At 42.1% G+C, this 17,293-nt stretch overlaps 1 protein-coding gene across 1 annotated transcript in view; it reads right to left on the bottom strand.

The window, feature by feature from the left end:
• LOC310798918 (metal regulatory transcription factor 1-like) overlaps positions 1-17,293 on the bottom strand; it is a gene marked incomplete at both ends in the record, with an annotated part of 31,133 nt that overhangs the window by 1,220 nt on the left and 12,620 nt on the right. Inside the window, 8 exons of the mRNA XM_083661476.1 lie at positions 1,519-1,592; positions 2,694-3,399; positions 3,483-3,589; positions 3,844-3,921; positions 5,069-5,202; positions 6,284-6,320; positions 13,726-13,762; positions 15,246-15,377. Coding sequence (XP_083517602.1) covers positions 1,519-1,592; positions 2,694-3,399; positions 3,483-3,589; positions 3,844-3,921; positions 5,069-5,202; positions 6,284-6,320; positions 13,726-13,762; positions 15,246-15,377 — 1,305 coding nt within the window. The remainder of the gene's footprint in view (positions 1-1,518; positions 1,593-2,693; positions 3,400-3,482; positions 3,590-3,843; positions 3,922-5,068; positions 5,203-6,283; positions 6,321-13,725; positions 13,763-15,245; positions 15,378-17,293) is intronic.

The following is a 17,293-nucleotide window of genomic DNA, read 5'->3' as shown; positions in this document are numbered from 1 at the left end:
TCTGTCTCTCTCTGGGATGCAGCTCCAAACCTCCAGACAGCTGCTTTGCTTATCGTTAAAACTCCGACGCATTTCTCGTTAACGACGAGGTAAATGCCAGCTGCAACAATACGCCCTGTCAGTCACACCTGAAGCGCTCTGTTTCTGCGTCCCTTCCCAATCCCTCCACGAGGCATTGACTTGTTTGCAGTGTTGCCAGATACCGGTATGGGTTTCAACCCTCGTTTGGTGCTCCAAAGGGCCACAAACCTGGCAACCACGCAGTTTGTTTGACACCGCAGTGAGGGAATGGTTTTGACATGATTTTATGATTTCTATCAGCCGCGAGCCGCCAATGAAAGAGTCTAGAGCCGCCATCGTCTTGCGAGCCGCGCAAAGAGGATCTAGGCAGTAGAGCTATTCGGCAGGCCTGGCCTGTCGTGAACTCTGACAAGCATGATAGCATGACAAGCAAACTTCCACGCAACTGAACAGGAAACTGATTTTCATCATCGTGAGAGTCTAGCTAGATTACAGTGGGGTAGCTTTATTTTGGTAGTCACTAGCTCGTGGAAAAACACCTTTTTCTCAGCAACCAAGCAATTGTGAAGGAAACGGATTTCACCATTGAAATCAGACTTCTAGATGCTAACTAGCTAGCATTTCAGTCACTCTGTGGTGTTCTGAGAAATCGGTTATGCGAAAAGCCACAACTACGACGTGCAGCTGGAGATTTGCTGCGAGCAACTTCAGTACATAGGGAGACGTTTATAGCTTTTGCACACCAAGTCCGTATTTTCGTCCGAAATTGACGCACGAAAAAAATAAATAAAAAATGAATACGACCTCATGTGTTTCAATCATCATTGACACACTGAGTCCGACAATTACGTCCGTCATTTAGGTTTTCGGACGAGGTTCGATTTTCTGCATTTTTGGCATCAGTCAATAGATTTTTGCGAGCTGGGACCCGTCTGTGTTTTCAGATGACGGATTAAAAAACACGCATACGAAAACAATCGGACTGTGTGTGCAAAGACCTTTACAGTGGGAAGAAAACCAAATCCAGATCTGTGATTGGCTGCTGCTTCAGTGCGTCACTAATGTGCATAAAGGTCAGATCAGCTCAATTTCAAATTTCGTCGCTCTGGTCGGCTACACCGCGCCGCTCCCAGCACCGTGGCGCTCGCTGCTGCCACTGCATCGGACAGCTCCTATTGAAAATGAATGACTGCCAGCCACCTTTGTAGCTCATGACGCTCATCAGTAAAAACCCATTAAGAGTTAAATAGAACAGTGAATGGCCTCTAATATACTACATACACGATAAGCAACGTTTCATGCATAGCTCTCTTCATCAGATGCTATCTGAGGAGGACATGTTGATCCCACGGATGGACTGGACGTGGAACTCTTAGTTGTGGTTAACACCGTAATAATTTCTCAGGTGCAAAACATGAAAGGCCGTTCCATCACCCTGTGTTAATCATGCCTGACTCTCGGAATAATGTCTACAACATGAACAGCAACACATGACACTTACCTGGATTTCCTCCAACTGGTATGGCCGTGGTGAAGAAAACCTTTTCCACTTTTGGAGCACCTGGATGTGTCTGTGAACAAACAGTGAGCATCACAGTCAAATCAAGCAGATGCAGATAAGGCTGGGACACATTCCACTAGAGGATTATAAGGCCGGGACACATTCGACTAGAGGATTATAAGGCTGGGACACATTCGACTAGAGGATTATAAGGCTGGGACACATTGGACTAGATGATTATAAGGCTGGGACACATTCGACTAGAGGATTATAAGGCTGGGACACATTCCACTAGAGGATTATAAGGCTGGGACACATTCGACTAGAGGATTATAAAGCTGGGACACATAAGGCTGGGACACATTCGACTAGAGGATTATTGGGCTGATTTGTACCACATTTGTCTATTGGATAAAGCCTCGTCACAGACTGTCTTACTGCAGAGTGCACAGACCAAGCTGACTGCATCTCTCTCTCTCTTTCTTTGCAGTATTGTGCATATTAATATATACATTATATACATATGAATTCATGTTGATTGCACATGTTCCTGGCTGCAAGATGAGCTCTTCTGACACCAGTTATTAGGGGTGGGGGGGGGGAAATCGATACACCATAGTATCGCGATATTTTGCCTGACGATATTGTATCGATATTTTTTTTTTTTGCAGGCCATGCCATGACAGGCCACCGGGCATCTGCCTGAAGCGCCCGATGTTGCAGTCCGCGCCTGCAGTGGCGTATTGAGTCCAGAGAAGCTTAATAATGTATAGCCTACGTGTGGGGCAAAAACTAAACTAAACAAAAAAACACTGCATGTTTAACTTCCGGTGAGGTCAAGGAAAAGGTAGGAAAAGGAGTTAGACAATATATCGAAATATCGCAATATTCAATATATCGCAATATCACAATACTATCGTATCGTGACTCAAGTATCGTTTTAGTATCATACCGTGGGCATCAGGTGATTCCCACCCCTACCAGTTATATTGTTAAGTGTGTGATACCCCACCCTTGGCGAATCCTCTTATGTAAGCATAATGTACGACAAATAAAAAAATTAAATCCTGGGTTGCATGTGTGATGCAATGTGTTTTCAAACCTTTAGAACCCAAACTACAAAGCCATCTACATGCAAACCCACGCTAAAGGAGTTGATGCTCTAACTCACCGGTTGATCTGGGTTCTGCTGGCTGTTGGCGGCGCTGCTGAGGATCCATTGCAGGTTCTGGTCCGACATGACCAAGCTTGACGGCAGCATGTTCTGGGTGGGGGCTATGGTGATGGTGGCGGGGGTGGGGGCCACACCGGGGCCAGCCACGGGGCCTGGGTTGGTGGCCAAAGGCACAGGTGGAGGAGCCACAGCCGGTGGAGCATCTGTAGTGGTGGCTGCGACGACGACGGAAACAGCGGTGGTGCTGCCTGCTGCTGGCACTGTGGCGGTCAGTGCTGGAACCGAGGGAGGAGGAGCAGAAGAGACAATGGGCGGTGCTAGAGGAGTGGTCTGGGCAGCGCCATCTGGCTGCAGGAATGTGGATGGCAGTGCCACGTAGTGCTGTTGTGGGGTGACGTGGTTTGGCGCTTGGGCCGGAGCCTGGGCAGCAGGCACGCCGGGAGTCTGCTTGGGGCCTGTTGTTAGGTGGACGTAGGGGCCCGGCTGGCCGGAGCTGACAGGTGCGCTGACGGAGGCAGCAGGGGTGGAGGTCTGAGAGGTGGAGGTCGTCTGGCTGAGTTGGGAAGGAGCCTCCGGGACCGCGGTCGTGTGGCGACAAGAAGACAAGGAGGTAGGATTGAGGGAGAAGGAGAAGGAGAGGAGAGGCGAGGCGTCGGTCACCCCCGGGTGGGCAGAGGTCTCCAGGCTGAAGGTCTCAGCGAGGCTCTCTGAAGGAGGAAAAGAAGCCGCCGGTCAGTGGAAGAGAACATTCAACTCAATTCAAACTGACAGGTTTTTAAAAAGTACTTGCCGTTGGGCTGGGCATCGTCTTGACTGACACTATTTTCAGGACTCTGGAACATGAGCTCAAAGATTTTCACAGGGGTCACATTGTTCAGGTCCAAATTCTGAGCCTGGAATACAATTATAGAGGTATTTAATAAATAGATCAAGTGAGCTCACTATCTATTAGGACAGCCATACGATGGCCTTAATTACTCAGGATATGAAATGACACAATTGAGCTTAAGGTGCCAATTGTTCCTGTTGAGGAAAACAATATATTGAGCATATCAGACAGATCAATATATTGAGCATATCAGACAGATCATCTTCATCGTCAATCAAATGCATATTTTGGCAGTGCTGGAGCAAAGGCCAGACTTACATTATGGATGTTCTCTCGGAGCTCGGAGTCTGTAGAAATGAGGCTTAAGTCACTGAGGCACAGCGAGTGATTTGCATCCTGTAACGAGAGATGAGTAGGCCATAATTAAACCTGCCACTGCATATGGGATGGGACAAGTGCAGAATCATGCAAACAGGTTCAATGATTATTATTTTGATTATTCTCAAACTGGGCCTTAGTTTCCTATTTGACTTTTTTTCTTTCATGCCGATTGTGTTCACAATTTCCTCACTTCACCGTCGCTTTACCCATCTCCAGTTTGCCGGGAGCGCTGCACTAAAACACTCCCTTTGAAAGCAATAACTCACACTGCAGTTAGATATCTTTAAACGGGCAACTAAACAATTATCACAACATTTCAATTATAATACTCCAGCGTGTCCAGGACTGTACACAGGTGGTAAACTGACTGGAGGGGAGGGGGGCTTTAAGTCAAATTGATTCAAGAAACACCCTAGATATCACCAGACGGAGACACATTATTCTTATCCTGGAAAATAGCACATTTGAAAAACAAATGAATGAAGGTGAATAATATGGGGCACTTGAGGTAATGTTGCTCTAGAACTGTATAGAGTAGTGGTTCTCAAATGGCGGTCCGCAGACCCCCAGGGGTCTGTGGCACTTTGCCAGGGGGTCCGCGAAAAGTTTTCAGGTAATTTTTTTTTTAATTAAAAAAGAAAAAATGCTACATGTTACTTATTCCTTCTCAAACTACTTCCTACATGGTGCTAGTCTATCAAAATATCTTGGCTGTCATTGATTGTGTTGCATAGTGGTTTTCTGTACTGTTGACAAATTGTGATATTGTAAGTCGCTTTGGACAAAACAAAAGTGTCTGCTAAATGACGTAATGTAAATGTAATGTACGGTAATAAAATATATATATATATATATATTTTTTTTTTGCAAAATCTTCATAGTTCAACAAAAATAGTTTATGCTTTAAATCTAAAATGGTTCATGGATTACATTCTAATAACAAACCTACATGTATCAAATTAAAAGTCAAGCACGTTACCGTGGAAACAATTAAGCTTAGCCCAAAATCACAAATCAGAATGAGGGGGTCCCCGGTATATTTTCTATCTTGTAAGGGGTCCTTGGCTGAAAAACATTTGAGAACCTCTGGTATAGAGGACATGACCACTATGCTGGAAAAAGAGACAAATAGTCCGAAGTAGCTGTGTGTGGTGTGACTTACTTCAGAGAGTGGATGGGTGAGGGTGACAGTGAACGGCTGGCCCTTGTCGTGGCCTCGGATGTGACTCTTGAGACTGTACGAACTGCTGAACATCTTCTCGCAGCCGTCACTGGGACAGTTGAAAGGCTTCTCCCCTGTGGGAAGAGTGGAGGGAGGGAGGGATGAGAAGAGGAGGGAGAGAGAACATCAGGTGTTAGTTTGAAACTTTTTATTTTGGAGAGGAAAATGCGGGAGTTGGAATTTTCCTAGATCTTTCTCAGCTGCACTTGACCATATCATGGGACAGGACAATAGTCTAGATGTGATCAAACTAGAGTGTAGTACCGTAAATTCCGGACTATAAGCCGCACCTTTTTTCCCATTTTTTTGGCCTTTTTTGGCCCCTGCGGCTTATATAACGGTGCGGCTTATCTATGGATTTTTTCAAAAAAAAAAAAAAAAAAATCTCTCTTTTTTAGCACTCTTTCTAACTATAAATCCTATATAACTATAATAAGTTTTAATTTCCTCTCTTGCCCTCTTTTCACCACACTGTATGACACTGTATGACACTGTATGACACTGTGTGCACTGTAAAAAACAACACAGGTGGTGTTGTGTTATGTTGTTTTGTTGAAATGTTAATAAATGGGAGCTTCCTCAAACAGCCATCTCTTTCCCGCCAATCCCCTCTGTGCATGAACCCTTACATATGGTAATTAAACATTAAAACACAATAAAAAAAATAAAAAAAAAATACCATTAAAACACTCGCGGCTTATAGTCCGGTGCGGCTTATATAAGAAAAAAATAGTCAACTTTGCAGGTGCGGCTTATACACCGGTGCGGCTTATAGTCCGGAATTTACGGTACTTGTTTGGTCAAATGAGGTGATATAAATGCAGAGCATCTCTTAATAACAGCTATATTCCTACCCATTTGACCAACAATAGAGTCTATATTGCTTTGTTAATCACTGAATCTCACTGACTCACGCTGGAAAAGGGGCGGCACCTCAGGAGGAGGAGAAGCGCGGTCGGAAAATCACGTGTTGGACCACCGCCAAGATTGATATCGTCATGGCGTGCAGAGCCGCCGCATTAAAAACCCAGCTCGGCCCGGCTTGGAAACGTTTAGACGGAAGAAAATGCCACTAGTTTGTGGATATTAGTGGGATTTTTGGCCAGTCTAAAAGGGGCTTTAGACAAACTGAGGTTACATCAAATAAACCAGTACCTGTGTGTGTCCGTACATGTGTTTTTAGGTGATGACTTGTATAAAGCAGTACCTGTGTGTGTCCGTACATGTGTTTTTAGGTGATGACTTGTATAAAGCAGTACCTGTGTGTGTCCGTACATGTGTTTTTAGGTGATGACTTGTATAAAGCAGTACCTGTGTGTGTCCGTACATGTGTTTTCAGGTGATGACTTGTATAAACCAGTACCTGTGTGTGTCCGTACATGTGTTTTTAGGTGATGACTTGTATAAAGCAGTACCTGTGTGTGTCCGTACATGTGTTTTTAGGTGATGACTTGTATAAACCAGTACCTGTGTGTGTCCGTACATGTGTTTTTAGGTGATGACTTGTATAAAGCAGTACCTGTGTGTGTCCGTACATGTGTTTTTAGGTGATGACTTGTATAAACCAGTACCTGTGTGTGTCCGTACATGTGTTTTTAGGTGATGACTTGTATAAAGCAGTACCTGTGTGTGTCCGTACATGTGTTTTTAGGTGATGACTTGTATAAACCAGTACCTGTGTGTGTCCGTACATGTGTTTTTAGGTGATGACTTGTATAAACCAGTACCTGTGTGTGTCCGTACATGTGTTTTTAGGTGATGACTTCAGTACCTGTGTGTGTCCGTACATGTGTTTTTAGGTGATGACTTGTATAAACCAGTACCTGTGTGTGTCTGTACATGTGTTTTTAGGTGATGACTTGTATAAACCAGTACCTGTGTGTGTCCGTACATGTGTTTTCAGGTGATGACTTCAGTACCTGTGTGTGTCCGTACATGTGTTTTTAGGTGATGACTTGTATAAACCAGTACCTGTTAGGGCTGTGAATCTTCACTGGCCTCACGATTCGATTACGATTCATCTGTCAACGATTCGATTAAACGATGCATCACGATGCATCGCGATGCATCTTAAATCGATGCATCACTTTTTCCGCAATACATGATTTATTTTTTCTCACTTTCTTTTTTCTCACTGTGTGGCTACTTTTAAAATAAAAGTGCATTTGGAATTGCATTGTATTATGATCCATAATTAAAATAAACAACTGCATGTACTTACATTCTATTTTATTTGATTATAAAAAAATAAAATAAAAAAAAAAAATAATAATAATCGATTTTTGATATTTGTTAATCGATGCAGAATCGTGCACGTCCGCATCGCGATGCATCTTATAATCGATTATTTTTGACACCCCTAGTACCTGTGTGTGTCCGTACATGTCTTTTTAGGTGATGACTTGTATAAAGCAGTACCTGTGTGTGTCCGTACATGTCTTTTTAGGTGATGACTTGTATAAACCAGTACCTGTGTGTGTCCGTACATGTCTTTTTAGGTGATGACTTCAGTACCTGTGTGTGTCCGTACGTGTGTTTTTAGGTGATGACTTGTATAAACCAGTACCTGTGTGTGTCCGTACATGTGTTTTTAGGTGATGACTTGTATAAACCAGTACCTGTGTGTGTCCGTACGTGTGTTTTTAGGTGATGACTTGTATAAACCAGTACCTGTGTGTGTCCGTACATGTGTTTTTAGGTGATGACTTGTATAAACCAGTACCTGTGTGTGTCCGTACATGTGTTTTTAGGTGATGACTTGTATAAACCAGTACCTGTGTGTGTCCGTACGTGTGTTTTTAGGTGATGACTTGTATAAACCAGTACCTGTGTGTGTCCGTACATGTGTTTTTAGGTGATGACTTGTATAAACCAGTACCTGTGTGTGTCCGTACGTGTGTTTTTAGGTGATGACTTGTATAAACCAGTACCTGTGTGTGTCCGTACATGTGTTTTTAGGTGATGACTTGTATAAACCAGTACCTGTGTGTGTCCGTACGTGTGTTTTTAGGTGATGACTTGTATAAACCAGTACCTGTGTGTGTCCGTACATGTGTTTTTAGGTGATGACTTGTATAAACCAGTACCTGTGTGTGTCCGTACGTGTGTTTTTAGGTGATGACTTGTATAAACCAGTACCTGTGTGTGTCCGTACATGTGTTTTTAGGTGATGACTTGTATAAACCAGTACCTGTGTGTGTCCGTACGTGTGTTTTTAGGTGATGACTTGTATAAACCAGTACCTGTGTGTGTCCGTACATGTGTTTTTAGGTGATGACTTGTATAAACCAGTACCTGTGTGTGTCCGTACATGTGTTTTTAGGTGATGACTTGTATAAACCAGTACCTGTGTGTGTCCGTACATGTGTTTTTAGGTGATGACTTGTATAAACCAGTACCTGTGTGTGTCCGTACATGTGTTTTTAGGTGATGACTTGTATAAACCAGTACCTGTGTGTGTCCGTACATGTGTTTTTAGGTGATGACTTGTATAAACCAGTACCTGTGTGTGTCCGTACGTGTGTTTTTAGGTGATGACTTGTATAAACCAGTACCTGTGTGTGTCCGTACGTGTGTTTTTAGGTGATGACTTGTATAAACCAGTACCTGTGTGTGTCCGTACATGTCTTTTTAGGTGATGACTTCAGTACCTGTGTGTGTCCGTACGTGTGTTTTTAGGTGATGACTTGTATAAACCAGTACCTGTGTGTGTCCGTACGTGTGTTTTTAGGTGATGACTTGTATAAACCAGTACCTGTGTGTGTCCGTACATGTGTTTTTAGGTGATGACTTGTATAAACCAGTACCTGTGTGTGTCCGTACATGTGTTTTTAGGTGATGACTTGTATAAACGAGTACCTGTGTGTGTCCGTACATGTGTTTTTAGGTGATGACTTGTATAAACCAGTACCTGTGTGTGTCCGTACATGTGTTTTTAGGTGATGACTTGTATAAAGCAGTACCTGTGTGTGTCCGTACATGTGTTTTTAGGTGATGACTTGTATAAACCAGTACCTGTGTGTGTCCGTACATGTGTTTTTAGGTGATGACTTGTATAAAGCAGTACCTGTGTGTGTCCGTACATGTGTTTTTAGGTGATGACTTGTATAAACCAGTACCTGTGTGTGTCCGTACATGTGTTTTTAGGTGATGACTTGTATAAAGCAGTACCTGTGTGTGTCCGTACATGTGTTTTTAGGTGATGACTTGTATAAACCAGTACCTGTGTGTGTCCGTACATGTGTTTTTAGGTGATGACTTGTATAAAGCAGTACCTGTGTGTGTCCGTACATGTGTTTTTAGGTGATGACTTGTATAAACCAGTACCTGTGTGTGTCCGTACATGTGTTTTTAGGTGATGACTTGTATAAAGCAGTACCTGTGTGTGTCCGTACGTGTGTTTTTAGGTGATGACTTGTATAAACCAGTACCTGTGTGTGTCCGTACATGTGTTTTTAGGTGATGACTTGTATAAACCAGTACCTGTGTGTGTCCGTACATGTGTTTTTAGGTGATGACTTGTATAAACCAGTACCTGTGTGTGTCCGTACATGTGTTTTTAGGTGATGACTTGTATAAACCAGTACCTGTGTGTGTCCGTACATGTGTTTTTAGGTGATGACTTGTATAAACCAGTACCTGTGTGTGTCCGTACTAGGGCTGTTGAAACGAATTTTGATATTCGAATATTATTCGAATTTAATAATTATGAACGAAATTCGATTATTATTATTTTTAAACGAATATTATTATAATTTTTTTTTTTTTTTTTTTTTTTTTAGAACACTAGAAAAGTGACAAGTTCTGACAACATACTTGAAGAAAAGAGTGTTAACTGAAGTTGACTGTTGAAGCTGCTATACTGATGTAAACCTACCTGTAGCTCTTAAAATGTATGTTCATTCATTGTTAACTGAAGTTGACTGTTGAAGCTGCTATACTGAATGTAAACCTGTAGCTCTTAACACTTTGAGTGCCACGGCCCTTGGGCAAAAGGTGCTGTACTGTGCCACATAGGCCGCAATGCATTTTAAAACAGTCATATAATTTTTTTAATAATTACTATGTAAACACTGAACACGCACAAATAACGATGAGACTCTCTTCTATCACCTGCAAAAAAAAGTTTATTGATCCCATTTTCCGTTCTTTAGTTATGAGCCGGAGAAGATAGCTTGATTAGACCAAAAACAGCCCTTTTTTTCTACGAGCTGAGATAATTACCCTTTTGTGAAAGGAAGCATTTCAAGCACATCATTGACTCATTGCTAATATTTTCTGATGTAATGCTGCAGCTGCCTGGGTCTGCTGTATGCTGTAGTGTCCTGCGTGCCCCACCTCCCCCCCTCCTCCTCCCCCCCCCCCGTTGTGGGAGGAGTATCTCTCTGCTCTGCTCGGCTCTACTGTGAGTGCGTTTGCTCTGCGTGTGCTCTCAGCAGTGAAAAGTCCGCTAGTCCAGCTTTTTTACACCCACGTGTATGTCACCATGCTTCCAGTTGAGAACTCCACGGCTGATCATGCGAATGGATTGTTGCAGCGGACACGAGGTGCTCAATTGTGACAGCAGATTGGCTGCTGCAGGGGCACAGCTACGTTATGCTTCAATGAAGCAGCTGCATACGGACGGATGCGATGCGATTTCCTCTTCCCAAACGACTTCTTCTGTGTGTTTTACTCTATGGTTTTACTCCACTTTCTCTCATCTGGAGTGCGCTGTCGCCACCTAAGGGTTCTGTAAAATAGGTTAGACACATTCAATAGCTATCATATTGTAAGAGGCGATGTAAGAGGCATAGATCGACACCCCCCCGTCAAAAAAACAATTTCGAGTTACTGACGCCATTTGGCGTCGCTGGCAGCCTACGGTAAATTTCTAATGACGCCATATGGCGTCGCTGGCACTCAATGTGTTAAGTGCAATACGTGACTGATTTTTTTTTGTTCATGGCTCATTGTTGTTTTGGCAAAGTTTACTTATTTGTTTATTGATAAGGAGCTCAAACAAAGGCTGTGTCTTTTTTATTATCAATTATTTTATTTTAGCATTTCAGACAGCACCAATACATCACTGATGAATATTAACTAAGCTCTGGTTATCTGACCTATTTTCTAATGCAATGAATGTATGTACATTGTACAAGGAACATGTTTTCTTAAATAAACATCATTGCTGGACTATTTGTGATAAGCCTAATATTATTTTGAATATTCATCCACCATTCACTTTTCCATCTACATTTGGTAAAATGCTTAGAAAAAGTTTTACTTGGTCAAACCCAAAGATTCAGCTATATTTAGAATCATAACATAAGAGAAGACAACAATTCACTTAGACCAAAATTTTTTTTTTTTTTTTTTTTAATTCAATTAAAAATTAATTAAAATATTCGAATATAATTCGAATATTAAAATGTATAAAGCACTGAAGTATAAAGCACTGAAATTCGAATTTGATTATAGAGGGAGATTGACAGCCCTAGTCGACATGTGTTTTTAGGTGATGACTTGTATAAACAGTACCTGTGTGTCCGTACATGTGTTCTATAAGGTGATGTCTGTATAAACCAGTACTTGTCGACATTTCGAATTGTTATAGAGGGAGACTTGTACAGCCCTAGTGTCCGTACAGTGTTTTTAGGTGATGACTTGTATAAACCAGTACCTGTGTGTGTCCGTACATGTGTTTTTAGGTGATGACTTGTATAAACCAGTACCTGTGTGTGTCCGTACATGTGTTTTTAGGTGATGACTTGTATAAACCAGTACCTGTGTGTGTCCGTACATGTGTTTTTAGGTGATGACTTGTATAAACCAGTACCTGTGTGTGTCCGTACATGTGTTTTTAGGTGATGACTTGTATAAAGCAGTACCTGTGTGTGTCCGTACATGTGTTTTTAGGTGATGACTTGTATAAACCAGTACCTGTGTGTGTCCGTACATGTGTTTTTAGGTGATGACTTGTATAAAGCAGTACCTGTGTGTGTCCGTACATGTGTTTTTAGGTGATGACTTGTATAAAGCAGTACCTGTGTGTGTCCGTACATGTGTTTTTAGGTGATGACTTGTATAAACCAGTACCTGTGTGTGTCCGTACATGTGTTTTTAGGTGATGACTTGTATAAACCAGTACCTGTGTGTGTCCGTACGTGTGTTTTTAGGTGATGACTTGTATAAAGCAGTACCTGTGTGTGTCCGTACATGTGTTTTTAGGTGATGACTTGTATAAAGCAGTACCTGTGTGTGTCCGTACATGTGTTTTTAGGTGATGACTTGTATAAAGCAGTACCTGTGTGTGTCCGTACGTGTGTTTTTAGGTGATGACTTGTATAAAGCAGTACCTGTGTGTGTCCGTACATGTGTTTTTAGGTGATGACTTGTATAAAGCAGTACCTGTGTGTGTCCGTACATGTGTTTTTAGGTGATGACTTCAGTACCTGTGTGTGTCCGTACATGTGTTTTAGGTGATGACTTGTATAAACCAGTACCTGTGTGTGTCTGTACATGTGTTTTTAGGTGATGACTTGTATAAACCAGTACCTGTGTGTGTCCGTACATGTGTTTTTAGGTGATGACTTCAGTACCTGTGTGTGTCCGTACATGTGTTTTTAGGTGATGACTTGTATAAACCAGTACCTGTGTGTGTCCGTACATGTGTTTTTAGGTGATGACTTCAGTACCTGTGTGTGTCCGTACATGTGTTTTTAGGTGATGACTTGTATAAACCAGTACCTGTGTGTGTCCGTACATGTGTTTTTAGGTGATGACTTGTATAAACCAGTACCTGTGTGTGTCCGTACATGTGTTTTTAGGTGATGACTTGTATAAACCAGTACCTGTGTGTGTCCGTACATGTGTTTTTAGGTGATGACTTGTATAAACCAGTACCTGTGTGTGTCCGTACATGTGTTTTTAGGTGATGACTTGTATAAACCAGTACCTGTGTGTGTCCGTACATGTGTTTTTAGGTGATGACTTGTATAAAGCAGTACCTGTGTGTGTCCGTACATGTGTTTTTAGGTGATGACTTGTATAAAGCAGTACCTGTGTGTGTCCGTACATGTGTTTTTAGGTGATGACTTGCATAAACCAGTACCTGTGTGTGTCCGTACATGTGTTTTTAGGTGATGACTTGTATAAACCAGTACCTGTGTGTGTCCGTACATGTGTTTTTAGGTGATGACTTGTATAAACCAGTACCTGTGTGTGTCCGTACATGTGTTTTTAGGTGATGACTTGTATAAAGCAGTACCTGTGTGTGTCCGTACATGTGTTTTTAGGTGATGACTTGTATAAACCAGTACCTGTGTGTGTCCGTACATGTGTTTTTAGGTGATGACTTGTATAAAGCAGTACCTGTGTGTGTCCGTACATGTGTTTTTAGGTGATGACTTGTATAAACCAGTACCTGTGTGTGTCCGTACATGTGTTTTTAGGTGATGACTTGTATAAAGCAGTACCTGTGTGTGTCCGTACATGTGTTTTTAGGTGATGACTTGTATAAACCAGTACCTGTGTGTGTCCGTACATGTGTTTTTAGGTGATGACTTGTATAAACCAGTACCTGTGTGTGTCCGTACATGTGTTTTTAGGTGATGACTTGCAGCGAAAGCTTTGCCACAGCCGCCATGGTCACACCTTGAAGGAAGGATCAAACAGATCATCATGTCAAACACACAACATTAGACTCAATACATTTTCAACTTTATAATTTAATCATTTATCTACAGTAAAGCAATGCTGCAGGTAGGCGAGTGAGCTTAATCTACATGTACTGTAGGCAACTATCAGGTGCAGTAAAGAAGGCACAAGAAGTGCAGAATTTTCTTTTTCAATATCCCCCCCCCCCCTGATTTTTTATCCTCCATTAGTGCTCATTTTAATTTATTTATCCTGGTTGCTGCTCCACCCTCTGCCGATCTGGGCAGAGCCGAAAACTGGCTCCATGCTTCCTCCGAGACATGGGCAGTTAGCCAGCCGCTTCTTTTCACCTGACAGGGGAAGCTTCACCGGTAGGACATAGCACGTGGGAGGTTCACACTATTCCAACCAGTTCCCCTCCCTCTGAACAGGCGCCCTTAACGACCACATTAGCAACCAGGATATTGCATGTTTTGGTGAAGGGGGTTCCTATATGAAGGAAACCCCCGGGAGGCACGGGGAGAACATGCAAACTCCACACAGAAAGGCCCTTTTGACGACCCCAGGTGGGAATCGAACCCAGGACCTTCGAGCTGTGAGGCGACAGTGCTTACCACTGCACCACCGTACCCCCCACAACAAGTGCTGAATAGTGAACCTCACTAAACAGTTTGATCCGCTATGCAACAGCAGCTCCCCTGTCGACACGTGTTAACTACTTATAAATCCAGAGGCATAGCAATCATTAAAATAGACTAAGGGAGCTGTCTACCAATGGCTATGGAGAACACTGGTTCTTAGGGGTGCTCCAAAAAATCGATTCTGAAAGGATCGCGATTCTTAATGCCACAATTCCTGGATCGATTCCAAACTCCCAAGAATCGATTCTTCTTTGTATTGTAATTTTTTTTATTACAGTGCACCTGAAGGCAACATGCAAGATACCGGCTGAATAAGTGTCCAAATGTTCATGTCATTTGTGTACTGTACTGCCACGGTGCCACCACCTCTTGCACTTAAGAACTCTGGTTAATGTATTCCCCCCAAAATCTATAAATCCTTCTCAAAGTCTACAGATCCCCCCAGCCTATAAATCCATCTTATCTGAAGAACATAAGGGGGGAATTCCCCCCTAGTTTGCAAAATGAATTTAGGCCCTGACTGTAATACAGAAGTTGAATTTGAAGTTCAGCATTAATACATTTGTCATTTTTTGTCTTATATTTACCTTTGTGTGTTATTGCAATATAAAACTACATAATTGAGAATCGATTCTAGATTCTGGAATCGACAATCGTTGGAATCGAGAATCGTTGGAATCGAGAATCGATTCTGGAATCGGATCGTGACCCCAGGAATCGGAATCGGATCGGATCGTGGCTTAGCCGGATCGGAGCACCCCTACTGGTTCTTCTCTCCGCGGCAGATGTCTTCCTCCTAGTGAAGGATTCAAAGCCAGTGTGACGATGACATTGCTCACCGGAATGGCTTCTCCCCCGTGTGCGTGCGAATGTGCTTCCTCAGGTCACTGAGTGTGGTGAAGTACTTTGTGCATCCCTCCGAGTCACAGTTGAACGTCTTGCCCGTATGAAGTCTCTGGTGTGCTTTTAGTCTGCGGAGACAAACCAGGGGGTTTCATTAAACCACAAGAGGGCGGCTTAGAGAGAGAGAGAGAGACAAACTAAGCACATTGCGGTTAAATGCTAAGTAACGAGCGATTACATTTCACACTTAAAGGAACACTCCGCCCAATTTCAACCAGCTTTGTATCATTAGAACATCAGTAGTATATCAGAAAACTGTAAACGGTTTTGAAGTCTGTCATTTAATTTGACAGTAATTGAGTGTTAAAGTGTGGACCAGTGACATCACTGGTCCACACTAACTCAAATTAATAACTCATTAACTCAAATCAACTCTCAATAACTGTCAAACTATTCATCATTCATCTAGTTTGACAGTTATTGAGAGTTGATTTGAGTTAATGAGTTATTCATTTTAGTTAGTGTGGACCAGTGATGTCACTGGTCCACACTTTAACACTCAATAACTGTCAAATTAAATGACAGACTTCAAAACCATTTACAGTTTTCTGATATACTACTGATGTTCTAATGATACAAAGCTGGTTGAAAATGGGCAGTGTTCCTTTAATCTCAAAAGGCATTCAAACTCTTAACCCTTCCACATTCACATTACAAGGGAACCTAGATCCCAAATAAACAAACGGGTCAAATTCTACACAGGGTGTTGTGAACTTTATGATTTTCCTTTTATTCTGAGTTTTTCCACTTCCTCTCCTCACCCAGTTCACTTCCTGTAGCTCACTTCTTTCCCTAGCTTTACGCCTCACTAATGAGTTATTTTGTTCACCTGTTGGTTCCCTCACTGATAGTCGCCATTCATTTCACCTGAGTTCTCTCCCTCCTTATTTTAAGTCTGCACTCCTCAGTTTCCTCCATTCCTTCCACACCAACGCATGGGGCGGCATGATGCACAGACAGCACTGGTTATTAGACAATAGACCAAATCACCGTGACGTCACCATGTAAACAAATTTACTTCCGGGTACCACTTGGGGAAGGCGGCAGGTTTAAATTTGCGTGTTGTCAAATAAATGCTGTCAAACTCTCGTTGTTTTCGGCCGACTACTTTCAATTTAAATGTTCAAACGGTTGGTAAACATGCTTGTCCGACGTATCTAGCCTTTCTTCTGTATTTGTTTTATGTAGTGTTAGCTAGCTAATAACGTTTGTTTACTGTCAAACTCACTGTTTTTTTGCAGACTCGTTAACGTTACGTTACAGACAGAGGCTACTAAAGCCGCTCGGATACAGCTCGGAACCCGGATGTTGTAGCTGTAGTAAGCCTGTGCCGCCGAATCCAGAGTTCTCTTTGCTCATGTTTGCCCTTTGCAGAGGGAATTCTGAATAATCCAAATCTTGACCCGCTCTTTATGGTCACTGGACACCCAACAACACAACACGAACAAACCATTTTTGTCGTCTTTGTCTGTTTTTGTCTTCAACACGTCAGTTTGTGCGGAGGTAACCGGAACCAGGGGTAACCGGAAGTAAATATAAACATTCCCGCTGATTTGGTCTATAGACACTGCTAAGTATACAACAGACATGATTTGTGTCTGACATACCTGACCTGAACTCTGGGACACACAGCAGCACCGTAACAACAGTACCATGACCAGTGTTGGGGGTAACTCATTACAAAAGTAACATATTACATGTAATATATTACTTTTAGCAGTAACTCAGTAATATAACTTATTACTTATAGGATTTCAGTAATATTATACCAGTTACTTTGTCAAGTAACTCAAGTTACAAATTGAGTTACATTTTATTAAATCAAAGCACATATTAAAAAGAAAAAAGATTGATTGATTTCCTAATCAAACTGTGTGTGTTTTTATGCAAATAACCACTACAAATGAGAATAACAAAGGAAAAGGATAACATTTAGAATTTTGGATTGTTTACACTGACTTCAAGGCGGTTGAAATCATTTTTC

This window comes from Poromitra crassiceps, assembly GCF_964638095.1.
Source record: "Poromitra crassiceps genome assembly, chromosome: 26".
Lineage (NCBI taxonomy): Eukaryota > Metazoa > Chordata > Actinopteri > Beryciformes > Melamphaidae > Poromitra > Poromitra crassiceps.
Note: the sequence above shows the minus strand (reverse complement) of the source record. Positions and strands in the feature narration are given on the sequence as shown.